A 17,777-nucleotide genomic window follows, 5' to 3' on the forward strand; every position below is an offset into this window, starting at 1 on the left:
TCCATAGAAACACTTCAATATGCACAATGATCCATAGAAACACTTCAATATGCACAATGATCCATAGAAACACTTCAATATGCACAATGATCCATAGAAACACTTCAATATGCACAATGATCCATAGAAACACTTCAATATGCACAATGTTCCATCGAAACACTTCAATATGCACAATGTTCCATAGAAACACTTCAATATGCACAATGATCCATAGAAACACTTCAATATGCACAATGATCCATAGAAACACTTCAATATGCACAATGTTCCATAGAAACACTTCAATATGCACATTGATCCATAGAAACACTTCAATATGCACAATGATCCATAGAAACACTTGAGAGTACTTGAGAGAAAGAAGACCACACAATTAACAATTGATTGCTTTAACACTTTGACTTCTAAACACGAGTTGCTCGAGTTCATTAATTGTAGAACACTTTCCCTGGTGTTCGCGAGTTGCCCGAGTTATCAGTTTTAAAGATGGAGTGCCACAATTTTTGTATTTTTCCAGTTTTTCATGTGTCTATGAGGTGACAGTACTTCATTAGACACCCTGGAGTCGTTTTTATGTGCAATGGTGTATTAACTTTGTATTTTGGGTTTCTTCCTGGAGGCTGAACCCTTGACAGTCAAACGTGCCAATGAAATATACATTAATATAGTGACACCACACTATCAACCCCTCCCCTAACCCCTCCCCCTTTATCATACAACTACAGCTGTGGGTGCGGCTTCAGTTCAGGTGGATCACCACCCATCACCACCCACCAGGCAAACCAGGCATACGTAATGAACTGGTGGGCGTGTCCACATAAAAGCATGATTTTAACAAATACTGTACACTTTTTGGAAAAAGTTCTTCCTCCTTATAATACCTGATGATCATGTTTTAGGGTGGAAAAAAATCGTGGCACTCCATCTTTAAGTCATATGGGCAATCCACCGGACAGAATGGGATATGAGACACGTTTTGATGATGTCATCGCAAAAAGGTCTGTCGCTCGTGTAAAGGGATTATGGGAAATTGAGTCCCTATTGTTTACAATGGAGAAGCTCCCGGGGGAGGAATCCGTGCACTGCCCAGTCTGTTGTTGTGGTCGCCAGACTCGCCACTATGGAATACTTTTGTACACTACAACAACACCATTGTTGTAAATTGACCCTTATGGGTCTGTAACTCTGAGAGTGTACAAATGGAACCAAATGGATCCGTTAGGGTCCATAGGGTTCCATTTGTACACTATCAGGGTTAAATTAACATTGATTTTACAATATAAATTGGGGGTCCCAGAGATAGAAATGCCATTAAATGCATGTCAAACTGGGGGTCCTTGAAATTTAACGCGTTGAGAATCTCTGCTAGAGCCATAAAGATCTTCTCTTATGGGGGTCCCTGGCATATGTCTTCCAAGGGGGGTCCACGGGCTAATTAGTGTCAATTTGGGGGTCCTTGACATGAAAAAGTTTGGGAACCACAGCTTTACACTACAGGTTTGGGCTCATCCCCTACTCCGCCCGCCAGTCGGTACACGGCCAGGCTGACCTGGTGCGCCAAGGCGTCGGCGACCTCCCGCGTCTCCGCCTCGGCATACACTCTGATCACGTCCTCGGTGCCCGAGGGTCGCACGAAACAGCGCGTCCGCCACTGTCCTCCCCCGCAGCTCTCCACCAGGCCGTCGATGGCCTCCTGCAGACCCGACGGACTCACCGTGCGTCGCTCGTCTTCGCCGGCCGTGCGGATCGCCCCGCGGTCCGACACCTTGACCTCGAGCTGCCTGCTGGGCAGGTCGGTGTATGTGGCATCCCACTGTTCCACCGTCATGCCCTGCAGGGCCAGCACGGCCTCGACCAGCAGCATGTCGGAAATGGCGTCGCCCACGGTCTGGTTGACGAGGTCCACGGTGTCCCGCAGCAGCAATGCGGCCGCCCTCTTCTTCCACCTACCGCCGCTGCCGTCGTCGTCGGAGCAGCAGCTAGCGAGGTCCTCCTCAGCGGCTCCGAGATCCTCGGGGCCGCCAGCGGGGTCCTCCTCGGCGGCCAGCAGGCGGATCTTCTTTCCGGCCGCCTCACTGAACAGCACGGTCCCATGCCCGTTGGCCTCGAAGTACACGCCCACGTCGAAGTCCCGCGCTGCGCGGTGCAGGTGCTTGACGCCCGTCCTGACGCACCTCACTGCCACCTTGGCCACGTCCTGCAGGTAAGCGGTGGAGCTGCCGTTGGCATACGCCGTCTGCACCGCCCCGATCTCCAGGTCGCCCAGCAGGCCGGCCCGCGCCAGGAGCTCCTTGAGGAAGACGCTGATCAGGGCGGCCATCTTGTCCCCATCCAGCAGGTGGAAGCATCCGTCAGAGTCGCCGTAGTAGTACACGAGGCGGTCGGCGTCTCCGTCGAAGGAGCAGCAGCGCTGGCCGCCGCGTGCCGGGGGAACGCCCGTGGCCGGCGGGCGCTGCTGCACCTTGACGTAGTCAGCCCCGCAGCGGTGGTTGAGCCTCCCTCCGCCGTCGTTGAACAGCGATATCTGCAGCTCCTCCTTCAGGTCGTCCATCTCCATCATCTCCCGCACCTTCAGCGCCCCAACGCCGTTGGCGCCGTCCAGCCACAGGCGCTTCTGCTCGTCGGCACGTTCCGGACGAGCACGTCCGACCAGCCGGAGGAACGCCCGGGACAGCTTGCGGTAGTAACCCTCCGCCGTCGCCTCGCCGTAGCCGCCCTGCGTGTTGCGGCAGCGCACCATGTAGTGGAGCTGCGGCGTGGTCACCAGGCCGTAGTCCCTGGGGGCGGCGGGACCGCCCAGGGCGGACACGCCGTCCCGCGCGGCCCGCGACAGCGCCTCGCCGCTGCTCCGGGTGTCCCGGCCCAGGAGGACGCGGGCCTCCTGGGACACGTCCACGGCCTCGGCCTCGGCGACGTCCCGCAGGGCGGCGAGAAGGCGGTCCTGCTCGGCATTGGCCAGCCGGGCGGCGTGCCGCTCCCACGCCGGCGACATCACCGCCTCCCCCGTGGCGTCCACCAGCTTCACGCCGTTGTCCTGGTCGGGGTTGTGGGACGCTGTGACCACGAGTCCAACGGCGGCGCCTCGGGCCTTCTTGGACATGAGCGCCGCCAGCAGGCCCATGCGGAACAGCACGTGGTCCAGCTGTCCCGCGTCGGCCCGGAAGCCCGACGTGCCGTACTGCAGGACCAGCCCCGGCGGCTTTGGGTGCAGCAGGGACTTCTGGGATACTACGCTCTCGAACTGGGATATTGTGGACATTGTGGCCTGGTGAATGATGACCGCTTCCTGTCTGTCTGTCCTCCTGTCTGCTGATGTGCTTGTAGATTGTTTTATTTCCATTTCTTTTGAAAAAATGACGCCTATAATGACATTTCAACAAGGGTTGAAATGATATGTTGTATCACCTGCATGATGATACAACATATAATGTAGCGCTGTGTTCCTGACGAAACAGTGTGGGCTCGCTGTGACGTCATAAAAAAGGACGTAATTTCGAGGTCCAAATATGGAGTTTCACACAGCTCCATGTCTTTTCCCGTCAATTCCTAGTATGACGACTATACCTAGAAAAGTCGCAGTGCAACTAGGTTTAGGCCTGGCTCAGGGAAGAGGACGCCTCTGCCATGCATAGTCCACCATGGGCACCGGTGTATGGAATAATAGCCTAGTTGTCTAGTTTCAACACAGTCATTTTCAACACAGTGAGATATAGGATTATACAGTATAGCCTACAATGTCTGCCAGTAATGGAGTGTATAAAAACATTTTCTTATATTAAAAAAAGTGAAAGATTACTTAGTAGTGTGAGTTTCAGCTGTCGGTGCTTAATAATTGAATACACATCCAATGCATATAATGTTATGTGCTGGTTGTATGTGAGTATTTCATATACTATATGTTTGATGTTTAATATGTGGGTTGTATGTGAGTATTTCATATACTATATGTTTGATGTTTAATATGTGGGTTGTATGTGAGTATTTCATATACTATATGTTTGATGTTTAATATGTGGGTTGTATGTGAGTATTTCATATACTATATGTTTGATGTTTAATATGTGGGTTGTATGTGAGTATTTCATATACTATATGTTTGATGTTTAATATGTGTGGGTTGTTTGTGAGTATTTCATACTATATGTTTGATGTTTAATATGTGGGTTGTATGTGAGTATTTCATATACTATATGTTTGATGTTTAATATGTGTGGGTTGTTTGTGAGTATTTCATACTATATGTTTGATGTTTAATATGTGTGGGTTGTTTGTGAGTATTTCATACTATATGTTTGATGTTTAATATGTGGGTTGTATGTGAGTATTTCATACTATATGTTTGATGTTTAATATGTGGGTTGTATGTGAGTATTTCATACTATATGTTTGATGTTTAATATGTGGGTTGTATGTGAGTATTTCATATACTATATGTTTGATGTTTAATATGTGGGTTGTATGTGAGTATTTCATATACTATATGTTTGATGTTTAATATGTGGGTTGTATGTGAGTATTTCATATACTATATGTTTGATGTTTAATATGTGGGTTGTATGTGAGTATTTCATATACTATATGTTTGATGTTTAATATGTGTGGGTTGTTTGTGAGTATTTCATACTATATGTTTGATGTTTAATATGTGGGTTGTATGTGAGTATTTCATATACTATATGTTTGATGTTTAATATGTGTGGGTTGTTTGTGAGTATTTCATACTATATGTTTGATGTTTAATATGTGTGGGTTGTTTGTGAGTATTTCATACTATATGTTTGATGTTTAATATGTGGGTTGTATGTGAGTATTTCATACTATATGTTTGATGTTTAATATGTGGGTTGTATGTGAGTATTTCATACTATATGTTTGATGTTTAATATGTGTGGGTTGTATGTGAGTATTTCATATACTATATGTTTGATGTTTAATATGTGGGTTGTATGTGAGTATTTCATATACTATATGTTTGATGTTTAATATGTGGGTTGTATGTGAGTATTTCATATACTATATGTTTGATGTTTAATATGTGGGTTGTATGTGAGTATTTCATATACTATATGTTTGATGTTTAATATGTGGGTTGTATGTGAGTATTTCATATACTATATGTTTGATGTTTAATATGTGTGGGTTGTTTGTGAGTATTTCATACTATATGTTTGATGTTTAATATGTGGGTTGTATGTGAGTATTTCATATACTATATGTTTGATGTTTAATATGTGTGGGTTGTTTGTGAGTATTTCATACTATATGTTTGATGTTTAATATGTGTGGGTTGTTTGTGAGTATTTCATACTATATGTTTGATGTTTAATATGTGGGTTGTATGTGAGTATTTCATACTATATGTTTGATGTTTAATATGTGGGTTGTATGTGAGTATTTCATACTATATGTTTGATGTTTAATATGTGGGTTGTATGTGAGTATTTCATCTATCAATCTATCTATCTTGATAGATAGATAGATTGTTAGATAATCTAGATAGATTGATAGATAATCTAGATAGATTGATAGATAATCTAGATAGATAATCTAGATAGATAATCTAGATAGATTGATATATAATCTAGATAGATAATCTAGATAGATTGATAGATAATCTAGATAGATAATCTAGATAGATAATCTAATCTAGATAGATTGATAGATAATCTAGATAGATTGATAGATAATCTAGATAGATAATCTAGATAGATAATCTAGATAGATTGATAGATAATCTAGATAGATAATCTAGATAGATTGATAGATAATCTAGATAGATAATCTAGATAGATTGATATCTATCTATCTATCTATCTATCTATCTATCTATCTATATATCTATCTTTTAATGTATGTAAGTACAACATGCTACTCATACCATGATTAAAAGTAAGACAATAATGCAATGCATTAAAAAAATGATTTTATTATTAAAAGCATCGATAAATCTTCAGCGACATTCCAGTGCACAATTAGACCAATTCAACCAAAATACATTGTTTGTCCACACAATTATTTACAGGCAATAAAATAAAAACAACTTTCATTTACAGAATTACTTCATTTACAAAAAGACTGTGACGGAAGCAACATTACAACACACAAAGATTGCGCTTTTCTCTTACAAACATTTCTCTTCCAGACAGACAGACAGACAGACAGACAGTAAATGGTTTCCTGTGGTATAGGGATGGGACGATCATGAAAATTACGTGTCACACAATTATAATAATTGTGATTAGTGATATTATCGCGATAATTAAAATAATACGCTTACAACTTAAAATGGCACTTTTGTTAACCACTTGAATTCCCTATTCTGGGGGCAACATTCGCCAACAAAATAGCTGAATGTACACGCTCACAATGTGTTGCAATGCAACTTGTATATCTGCTATTGTTGAAATTGTCCTAGTGTAGGACAATTTTATGATAAATTAAAATCTCCGCGATTACTGTGAGCATAGATATAATAGTAATGATCATCATCCCATCCCTCCTGTGGTATAATAACACTGATCGCTAATGCTTCATTCCATAATTAACCTGAACTCACCAGCCGGCCACACAGACAGACAGACAGACAGACAGACAGGCAGTAAGACAGACATGTAGTCAGTAAGACAGGCAGTCAGTAAGACAGGCAGTCAGTAAGATCACATTCTTCATCCGCTTTTTTAAATAAAAGTCACATTAAATAAGACTCAGACATTTTATAAACTACAAACGATAGGTAACAACAGTGTTTCCCAACCCGATAGATAGGCTTAGTGCCACGCTATGAGCTTGTAGATCTGCTATTTTTGGAAAAACCCTAAAAGAATTGTGCAAATCTTGAATATACTGTATTTTTCACAGCAAACATTTGAACTCAAACCTTTCCTTGGGGGGTCAAATACAGTACATTTTGGGGGTCCTGGGACATGACAAGGTTTGAACACCACTGATATGTAAATACGTTTTTCAGAAATCTGTCAGGATTTAGAAGACATTTGTAGAATCGGCCTTCTAGGTCTTTATGAGTTGATCAATCAATCGACTGTGTTACGGCTTTGATCAATATTGTCTCGGGGCAACCCGTGCCCTCACTCGCACTCCATCACTCCTGCATGGCGGCGTTGTGGTGAAATTGGTGACCTGCCGAAATATGTGACCATCTTGTGGACTTCACATAACTTACGGCGGGAACCCCTTTTGGTGTTAGCAGTATGTTATGCTTTAGCTATCGAAAAATAGCAGATCTACAAGCTCATAGCGCGCCACCGAGTGGCGCGCTACGAGCTTGTAGATCTGCTATTTTCGAAAAATCGAAGAACGACTGACACAGAAACATAGCTTTTTCAGAAAACTGTAAGGATGTAGAAGACATTTTTAGAATCTGATCTCAGGTCAGAATGGGTTAAATACGTGGCCTAAATACCGCTAAATTTAATTCTGCTAATGAACAAACTGCAACGATTTACATTCGGGCACTGACATTATGTGATTGTCTACACATATTTCAGCAGGTCACCAGTTCCACGGTAACACCACCATGCTGGAGTGACCGAGTGTGAGTGGAATTTGGCATTTGGCTTCAGTTTGCTTAATGTCACAAAGTAGACGACACCAGGGGAATGCTGCCAGGGCCATGAGGAAAGAGGCATTGCAGCCGGTTACAGTATCTTTAGTTCTTGCTTTGTTTGTTTTTGCCTTAAAGGACCACTTCACCACTTTTCAACTTCTCTTCCTATAATTGGTCCTAACTAATGTTCATGATAAAATACCACCAATTTTTCCTACTCAGTCTGTGTCTCATAGAAAGGCTGTGGGCAGTTCAGAAACCCGTCCACCAGTGACATCATCGATGGTGAATCCAAGCTAATATAAACTGCAGGCTTTCTTTTCCTGAAAAGTTGCAATGCAAAAGTTGAAGCCATCGTTCTCACGATAATACAAATCTAAATATATTTTAAAACAAATCTTGCCTAATGATGATGTCACTGGTGGACGGGTGTCCGAACTGCCCAAAGCCCTCCTATGACACACAGACTGAGTAGGAAAAAAATGGTGGTGTTTTATCATAAACATTAGTGAGGACCAATTATATGAAGACATGTTGAAAAGTGGTGAAGTGGTCCTTTAAGTTTAGTTATCAAGTGTTTATTTCTTACTTTTGGTTATTGAAAGTGTATGCCTCAGACCTTGACTGTGACAATCCTTCATGGGCTGTTCATTATTTATGGAGGTAAATAAATACGAGAAATCTACATTCTTGGACCCTTGACCATTCGGCCAACTGTTACAAATAATACTTTAAAAAGTTCCTATTTATCTCAATGAAAACAAAAATGTCAAACTTTTAAAGAAAACCTACCATACCAAAACCGTAGCGTTTTGCCTAATTATTTGGGGGTCCACTCGCAAATACCCTTCTAGACCCGGTCTGCCGCGTGTTTCATGACGCTGAGCAAGACCTAGCCGGTTAAACGGAAGTAGCGGCAAAAATATTGTATCCGGGGGGAAATAACATCTGACGGATGTTCCGGACCGACACTTCCGGCTAGACACTCTCTCTGCCTTAGGTTGTGACCAGGCTTTTCTCTCTGCCTTAGGTTGTGACCAGGCTTTTCTCTCTGCCTTAGGTTGTGACCAGGCTTTTCTCTCTGCCTTAGGTTGTGACCAGGCTTTTCTCTCTGCCTTAGGTTGTGACCAGGCTTTTCTCTCTGCCTTAGGTCGTGACCAGGCATGCTTTTCTCTTCGCAGATGAGTATAAGGCTGGGACCGACATACATATAAAACAAAATAGATGCCTCATTGGCCGCTGCAGTTCGTTGGAGCCATGTGTGTTGAAGGAGGGGCGGAAGAATTTACACTGGGGGAGGAAGTACACCGGAAGTGTGGAAGGGACGCTACGTCACGCTGCCACTCAAGTGTTTACTGGCCAATCACAGCACATCTTGTCCGGGACTTATCAGACCCGAGCATGCGCTCTGTGACGCACGCTCATGCTTCCGCGGGGCTTCGCAAGGAATCTCTGGAAAGTTTTGCCCTCCCTTGAGCACATATACGCTCCAGAGCCGGAAAGGGCGTCTACCTCTTTATATGTCTATGAGGGCCGAGGCTAGTGTTGCATGCACTTCCTGAACGATCCTGGGCCGTGTTACGATTGGTCGAGCAGTTGTTCCATTCACATCTTTTGTTTCATCTTCAGTTCTCTGCATCTATCCATGAATTCATCATGTATCTGTTCTGTCAGTCCACGACGTGTGTGTGTGTGTGTGTGTGTGTGTGTGTGTGTGTGTGTGTGTGTGTGTGTGTGTGTGTGTGTGTGTGTGTGTGTGTGTGTGTGTGTGTGTGTGTGTGTGTGTGTGTGTGTGTGTGTGTGTGTGTGTGTGTGTGTGTGTGTGTGTGTGTGTGTGTGTGTGTTAGGAGGAGCTCTCCGTTTTGTCCATTTTAGGAACGTAGTCCCAGCTTTCTCTTTTTAAGTCATCCTCCGTCTTCTGGTGTTGTCTCTTGAAGAAACCAGCCTGAAAGACAGACAGACAGACAGACAGACAGACAGACAGACAGACAGACAGACAGACAGACAGACAGACAGACAGACAGAGAGGGGTCATGTGGTGGACATTTTGGTCAGAATGCCATTTTTGCCACGGACATACATGACCAGAAACACATAAAGAGCTACTATCCCTGAATGACCATAACGGGTCTGGAACTCTGGGACCCCTTTTCCACCGGTTGGTTCCCAATGGGAACCGGTTCAGTTATTTTTGGTTCTTAGTTGATCCTATAAACAATTTAATATAGGTATAGTTTTGCCCACTCAATTCATAGTTAACGTTCCAATTTAGGAGCTCTGGCTCATGGACTAAGAACCAAAAAGAACTGAACCGGTTCCCATTGGGAACCAACCGGTGGAAAAGGGGCCTATACTATATCATCGTCACAATATTCATAGCGTTTTGCCAATGGTTTTGGGTCCCACTTGCAATATCCTCACAGCCCACCAGAGGGCTCCGAGGGCCACTCCGAGAGTGTACAAAATGCTCCTCAAGGAACCATGAGGGTCCCTGGACCACACTTTAGCAGAGTGTTTCCAGTGAGCCAACATGCACAATAGCAGCACCGCGTGAATTCCGTTTGTGTCCGAGCATAGGCATGGTAACGCCCCGCCTGCCTGTGATTGGTCTACTGACACTGCCCGTCTTGACTGTCCTCCGAGACGCGAGGTTACTCCGTGGTGAGATTGAGAAATAAATAATACAACAAGAGAATGACAGCTTGGCACGCGCGACAGAATGCAGCCTTGTAACTAACTTGTAAGTTTAATTTTCGTAGAAGAGGCAAACTTATTGTTTATGCTGTTTGCTTTGATTGAATACGTATGTTGTACTATGATTTGATTTGGGTAAATAAAGTGTTAGTGTTGATTATCGTGTATTAATCTAATTATAGTAAACTAATACTATTACACTAAAAAGGATAAAGATAAAGGGAAAATATACCTTTAATAGATGATCATGAAAGCGTGGTTCTTGATTATGCGATTAATAAACAAGTGATTGATAGAATAGTGGCTTAAAGATAACAGTGTAGTGTCCGCTGTCTGCCCTAGCATGTAGTGTTGTGTAAGGTCTTAAAGATAACAGTGTAGTGTCCGCCCTAGCATGTAGTGTTGTGTAAGGTGTTACCTTCCACAGGCAGTAGATCAGGGCAGTGAGGATGAGGAGGCCGATGATCAAGCTGACGATGATGATGAAGATCTGGACAGCTGCCGGCGGTTTCTGGTTGAAATGAGCCTCCACCGCCACCTAGAAACGCAACACGCAGAACAGACAACTTCTAAAGATTAGAATGAAATGAGCCTGCACCGCCACCTAGGAACACAACACACGGGCGCCCGCTGGCCAAGTAGTCCAGGCGCATGCCACATACAGGCTCTGGCCTGACAGCGCGTTACGTATTCGAGTCCCGTTCATGACGACCTTTGCTGCATGTCTCTCCCCTTCTCTCTCTCCCTCTTTCCTGTCCGTTTTCACTTGAAACTATCAATAAATAGGCAGAAAAGCCCAAAAAAAACTTTAAAAAAAGACGTGTCTGAAGTGAGTGGTGCAACAGCGCCACCCTGTTGGTACCCTAAACATATATAGGGACACAGCGCCAGGGACGGACAAAGCACCCTATGGTTGCACCACTCAGAAAAGAAAAGAAACACAACACGCAGAACAGACAACTTAGATTACAATGAAATGTGCCTCCGCCGCCACCTAGAAACACAACACGCAGAACAGACAACTGAGATTACAATGAAATGTGCCTCCGCCGCCACCTAGAAACACAACACGCAGAACAGACAACTGAGATTACAATGAAATGAGCCTCCGCCGCCACCTAGAAACGCAACACGCAGAACAGACAACTTTGATTACAATGAAATGAGCCTCCGCCGCCACCTAGAAACGCCACCTGTAAACCTCATAATGTCCAAAACTGTAACTTTTTCAGGATTGAAATTGGAAAACATATTGTGGATTTGCTACTAAAATGTTTGTGTGACGCTGTAGTTCACCCCATTTGGAACCTCTCCCTCCGCTACAGATTTATATGTGTGTATGTGTGTGTGCGTACCTGTGCCAGAGGCAGTGTGTGTATGTGTGTGCGTACCTGTGCCAGAGGCAGTGTGTGTGTGTGCGTACCTGTGCCAGAGGCAGTGTGTGTGTGTGCGTACCTGTGCCAGAGGCAGTGTGTGTGTGTGTGCGTACCTGCATGTGCCAGAGGCAGTGTGTGTGTGTGCGTACCTGTGCCAGAGGCAGTGTGTGTGTGTGCGTACCTGTGCCAGAGGCAGTGTGTGTGTGTGTGCGTACCTGTGCCAGAGGCAGTGTGTGTGTGTGTGCGTACCTGTGCCAGAGGCAGTGTGTGTGTGTGTGCGTACCTGTGCCAGAGGCAGTGTGTGTGTGTGTGCGTACCTGTGCCAGAGGCAGTGTGCGTGTGTGTGCGTACCTGTGCCAGAGGCAGTGTGTGTGTGACGATGGTGTGTTCATCCTCTGTGGGAGACGTGACGACCGCTATGCTCTCAACAACCATGATACCATGACGACCCTGAGACACACACACACACACACACACACACACACACACACACACACACACACACACACACACACACACACACACACACACACACACACAAAGGAGTATATCAGTGCTTCAGTTCACAAGGGGAGCAGCAGTGCAAAGCCAATAAAGAAACATACATACATACTGCACAAAATACAGACAAAACAATCTAAACAGTAAAGATTACACATCATATTGACTACAGTGAGGAAGAAATGTCATCTAGAGAGCTCCACAGCTGAGGCCTCTAAATTTAATCAAACATTGATGTTTGGAAGTATGACAAAAGGGTACACTAAAATCATCTCTTTGCTTTGTAGGGTAGAAGTGAATGTCAGAAGCAACATAAAATAAGAAAAGAACAGGGAATGTACTAGTAGTAGTACTAGTAGTACTACTAGTAGTAGTACTAGTAGTAGTATAATTTAGTAGTATACCGGGTACTGCAGTAGTACTGTGGGGTTCAGTTTCGTGGTGATTTGGACCGTCGCCTCCTTTCCAGACTCCAGGTTGCCGAGGTAACACACCAACCGCTCACACAGGATGTCCTGACGACCACAGAACTATACGCACGCGCGCACACACACACACACACACACACACACACACACACACACACACACACACACACACACACACACACACACACACACACACACACACACACACACAAACACACGCAAATACAACATTAATCAAATTGATAAAACCTTAGTAGGCCTAACATTCAAGTCGACTAAGCTCGTGAGGACAACTATGCTGGTCCTCAAAGGACAATTAGGGTGCTTGTGCTGTGCACGTGCGTGCGTGCGTTTACCATTCTGCGCGTGGTTGTTTTGCTGAAATAAAAGACAATCTGTTTGAGGACGGAGACATCTGGGAGGTCACACTCTTCTTCTACTGTCGCTGTCTGGTTGCTGAGGTGGCACTGACCCTGGGAGGACTGGAGAGACAGACAGTTTATCAACTTTATTAACGTTCACTGCTGTATACTGCTGTTTAATCACGTCACACCCTTTGTCCCTTTATTTGTTCCGTGTTGACAGCATGTGCGGTGGTCTCAAAAACACAAAGGGAAACCGGCAGAAAAAGACTCACTCGCCACATAAACTGTTAAGGAAGACTCCTTAGACAGAGACTTAAGAAAATGTACATTTATTTTATTTTTTAATGCTTAAAGTGAGGTTAAAATTAGCAAGCGTTTGGGTCCTGACTCCTTCGTCGGTGCTATAAGACAGCCTTAGTCTAATAGTTGTTGTGAGCTTTTAAACAGATCTGCTGTTTTGGCAGATTGATTGGCTGCAGGGGAACTGTGAGTCCTAATGGTGTGGAGAACTACACACTATGAATTCTGATTGGTAAATGGTGCATTTATATAGCACTTTTATCCCTATAGCGCTTTATAGATTGTGCATAACATTCACCTATTTACATTTCTCTCACACACACTTGCTCAAGGACACTTCGACACTAACTCTGGGGGAGCCCGGGATCAATCCGGCAGCTCTACTGGCCACTCTACTCCAAAGCTACCGTCGCCTAGCCTGACACTCAGCCTGAATTTTCATTTCGTTTCACTCCATTATTCAGTCTGAAAGCCCTCCCTACTACAGCCGTTTCTGAGATGGGCGTTGACAAAGAGGCAGTCTTCGGCGATTGGTTCATACCAACCAATCAGAATAGTAGGAAAGCAGATGACGTCAATCATGAGAGGCTATGGCTAACCCGTTTGCTAACCAAACAAACACAGCCAACGAGCGCTACTAGCATGTAAACAAAAGCGGTAAAATATGTCGGATGATGATGTTTATAAAAACCTGTCGTTTCTGTAAAGAAACAATTTATCATACGACGATTTAACAGCCAGATTGATATGGTCGTGAGTCATCGCAGTGGGGGCAGCCATGTTTGTTTGTGTCTGGACGGCGCTGTTGTTTTGACGTCATCGAGTTGAAACAACGCTGATTCGTCGTACAGATTTCCAACCGAGTCTCAGACCTCCTTCGAGAGCGTCACCAGACCCTGAATCGCCTGAATATATTTTTTTAATGGGCGTGGCTAGCGATTCAGGGGCTGGAGCCAGGCTAACCGTCGCCCATTAGTTGTTATTATTAGTATTAGTTGTTATTTTACCTGCCAGTCAGTGAGCTGCAGCAGTCTGTAGCTGTATGGAGACAGGCTCTTTGGAAGTTCAATCTCCAACACACTGTCCACCGACCTGCTGGGACCCAGGTTTAATACCTACACACACACACACACACACACGCACGCACACATGCACGCACGCACACAAACACACACACACACACACACACACACACACACACACACACACACACACACATTCATTCATTAGTACTATTATACGTACATTGTGTGTATTATGTAGTATTGTCAGGAGTATTAGCACTATCACTACCTTGTACGTGAAGTTGAAGCTCTCAGAGTAACAGTCGACGGGAGTCGACTGTTCGTCTCCAAACACGAACGACGTAGGAGACACAAACCTGACGGAGAAACAGACAGACAGACAGACAGAGTCAGAAGAGCGAGCGGGCAGGTAGAGAACAGTGGAGCAGGAAGCGTTCATGGCTGTGCTCGTTTCAGGCACACGAGATGCTTAAAATGCATCTATTCATGCATACGAGCCCGGGGGGGGGGTCGCCAAATTATGTTGGGGGGTCCCAAAAAATAAAATAAAAATGGCAACTGAATGGCTGGAAAATGGAAATGAAGAGTTTACATAGTACACACATAGAAGTGCATGCATAAACTTTCATTAATGATTAGATCTGCTTTCAGTATTTATTTATGATGTATTTTTGCTATTATTAAAGGACCACTTCACCACTTTTCAACCTATCTTCATATAATAGGTTCTCACTAATAATCATGAAAAAATGGCGCAAATTCTTTCTACTCTGCCTGTGTCTCATAGGAGGGCTGTGGGCAGGTCAGAAACCGTCTTCCAGTGACATCATCGATGGGGAATACAAGCTAATAGAAACTGCAGGCTTTCTAGTCCTGAAAAGTTGCAATGCGAAAATGGAAGCCATCGTTCTCACGATAATGAAAATCTAAACATTTTTGTAAAAAAATCTTGTTTAAAAAGAAATCTGCCTAATGATGATGTCACTGGAAGACGGTTTCTAAACTGCCCACAGCCCTCCTATGAGACACAGACTGAGTAGAAAAAAATCTTATCATGATTATTAGTGAGGACCTATTATATGAAGATAGGTTGAAAAGTGGTGAAGTGGTCCTTTAAGTTTATTGTAGCGGTCAATTTGTATTGGGGGGTGCTTTTAGTTTTGAATGCATCCATGCACAGCTCTACCTAGGGTCATATTTACTGATTTCCTGACTTATTTTGAAAGGCCAAAACTTAATTATTATTTGTACGTAATTTTCGTACAAATACGATAATTACCGTACATCTGGCAACACTGGACCAGTGACATGAGCCATGGGTTGTACCAGTACAGGAAGCACTGGTATGGAAACGTATTTAATGTCAAAGTCTCACCCGTGAACGTTGACGTCAACTCCATATCTGAGAGGAAGGAGCAGGGAGGCCGTGTTGTCACCGAGATACTCCTCCATCTCATAGTTATCACTGAGGAGAGGAGAGGAGAGGAGAGGAGAGGAGAGGAGAGGAGAGGAGAGGGGAGGGGAGGGGAGGAGAGGAGAGGAGAGGAGAGGAGAGGAGAGGAGAGGAGAGGAGAGGAGAGGAGAGGAGAGGAAAGGAGAGGAGAGGAGAGGAGAGGAGAGGAGAGGAGAGGAGAGGAGAGGAGAGGGGAGGAGAGGAGAGGAAAGGAGAGGAGAGGAGAGGAGAGGGACTTCATGTGGGGACTGCAACTGACTGACTGACTGACTCACTCACTCACTCACTCACTCAGTCACTCACTCACTCACTTACTCACTCACTCACTCACTCACTCACTCACTCGGTTGAACAGGTGGATATCTACCTGCTGGCGTTGACAGAGATGCTGACATCACCGGCCGAGCTGCTCTGGTTGACATCCAACAGGAAGTTGATGTTTAGCTGCAGGAAACAGGAAGCAGAAATATGTCAGTAGTTGTAATTGCTCTGGGCCCAGGCCAGGCACACTGTCGCGGCTAAAAGCGCCTAGAGCTGGTGTCTCTTCTGGGTTTTTAAACAGATGGAGGATGGAAATGATGCTCGTGCGCGGCTTCAAATTGTAGCTTCGGGCAAAAAAACTGAAACGCTTTGCCCATGCTACAAGTTGAAGCCGCGCGTGAGCGTCAATTCCATCCACCAGCTGTTTGAAAACCAGGAAGAGATGGCTGGGATAGGCGCTTTCTTGACGGCTGTGGCTCAGGAGGTAGAGCAGGTCGTCCAATGATCCATGGGTCGGCGGTTCGAATCCCGGCTCCTCCTGTCTACATGTCGAAGTGTCCTTGGGCAAGACACTGAACCCCAAATTGCTCCCGATGTGCTGGTTGGTACCTTGCATGGCTTCCGCTGCAATCGGTGTATGAATGTGTGTGTGAATGGGTGAATGTAATGCACAATCTATGTAAAGCGCCTTGGATAAAGGCGCTATATAAATGCACCATTTACCATTTACCATTTGACGCATATATGTGCCTGCGCCTTCAATGATCAGTCAATCAAGGCATCCGGCTACTTTAGGCACTGCGATTGGTTCATAATAGTCTGAGCTGCAGCTATGTCTGTGATGGTTTGATTGGTCGGTCGTATACCTCAGTGTGAGCTGGTAGAGACAGACTGGAGATGCTGCAGTCAACTCCTCCTTCAGAGACATCGCAGCTTACTTCCTACACACGCACACACACGCAAGCACACACGCACACACACGCAAGCACACAGAATGTTAAGGCGCATTCATACTTTGAGGTGATAGCTTTTTGTAAGGGTTAGAAAACTACAACATTACGTCGCTTGGTCTTGTCCGTGGCAAATGTTTGATTTTCTGTTTTACACGTTATTATATTTTGATCATATTAACACCCACTTAGTGAATGTCAAGTCTCCAGGTTTTCTTCAGAATATGTATGACACTGATTTACTATTGACACTATGGCATATTAGGAGTCCACCATAGTAGTATAGTGGTTTCATTTGAAGAGACCCCCTTAACGCTGAGAGTGTTCAAGTTCCATTTGAACACTCTCAGAGTTACCTATTGTGGTCATTCAGGGCTATCTATTTATCTTATTTAATTGTATGTCCGTGTCAAATATGGAATGTTAACAAAAATGTCCATGACAAGCCGTGCCCTATTTTCTATTTTTTATTTAACCTTTATTTAACCAGTAAAAAAAACACATTGAGACACACGTCTCTTTTACAAGCCTCGACGACCTTACAGGCGTATGCAAAGGATCAACTTATGTAACTTATGTAGACATAGCACTATATGTATACTCATATTTTCATTATATAGATATTCCACTGTTAGGCTCTTAGCTTATAGTACGTATGATTCATGATGACTACTTTTATGTAGTTGATGTATAGTTTTTGCTTACTGTAAATCACTCTGGATTAAGAGCATCTGCTAAATGCCTAAATTGTAAATTGTCTTGTAAGTAGACTTAGAAATAAAACTAGTGTTGGCTAATCATTACAAGTGGCTCTTATTTTGAAGAGGAAGAGGAAGTCTGTTTCGGTTGTAGCCAAG

At 44.4% G+C, this 17,777-nt stretch overlaps 2 protein-coding genes across 2 annotated transcripts in view; both read right to left on the reverse strand.

Annotated features, from left to right (window-relative positions):
* Window positions 1-1,489: 1,489 nt before the first annotated feature.
* On the reverse strand, window positions 1,490-3,262 carry LOC306918453 (phosphoacetylglucosamine mutase-like; the record flags this gene model as incomplete). The annotated part of the gene is made up of 1 exon (XM_079531355.1): window positions 1,490-3,262. One exon carries the CDS (start codon window positions 3,260-3,262, stop codon window positions 1,490-1,492), a length of 1,773 nt encoding a protein of 590 aa, XP_079387481.1.
* A 6,148-nt stretch (window positions 3,263-9,410) lies between these two features.
* The window catches only part of LOC306918454 (integrin alpha-4-like), a gene marked incomplete at both ends in the record, with an annotated part of 29,128 nt that continues 20,761 nt past the window's right edge, over window positions 9,411-17,777 (reverse strand). The window contains 10 exons of the mRNA XM_079531356.1: window positions 9,411-9,512; window positions 10,680-10,799; window positions 11,989-12,087; window positions 12,543-12,668; window positions 12,923-13,048; window positions 14,239-14,346; window positions 14,525-14,612; window positions 15,632-15,721; window positions 16,077-16,153; window positions 16,837-16,911. Coding sequence (XP_079387482.1) covers window positions 9,411-9,512; window positions 10,680-10,799; window positions 11,989-12,087; window positions 12,543-12,668; window positions 12,923-13,048; window positions 14,239-14,346; window positions 14,525-14,612; window positions 15,632-15,721; window positions 16,077-16,153; window positions 16,837-16,911 — 1,011 coding nt within the window. The remainder of the gene's footprint in view (window positions 9,513-10,679; window positions 10,800-11,988; window positions 12,088-12,542; window positions 12,669-12,922; window positions 13,049-14,238; window positions 14,347-14,524; window positions 14,613-15,631; window positions 15,722-16,076; window positions 16,154-16,836; window positions 16,912-17,777) is intronic.

Source organism: Electrona antarctica (genome assembly GCF_951216825.1).
Source record: "Electrona antarctica genome assembly, contig: scaffold_500, whole genome shotgun sequence".
In the NCBI taxonomy this organism is placed as follows: Eukaryota; Metazoa; Chordata; class Actinopteri; order Myctophiformes; family Myctophidae; genus Electrona; species Electrona antarctica.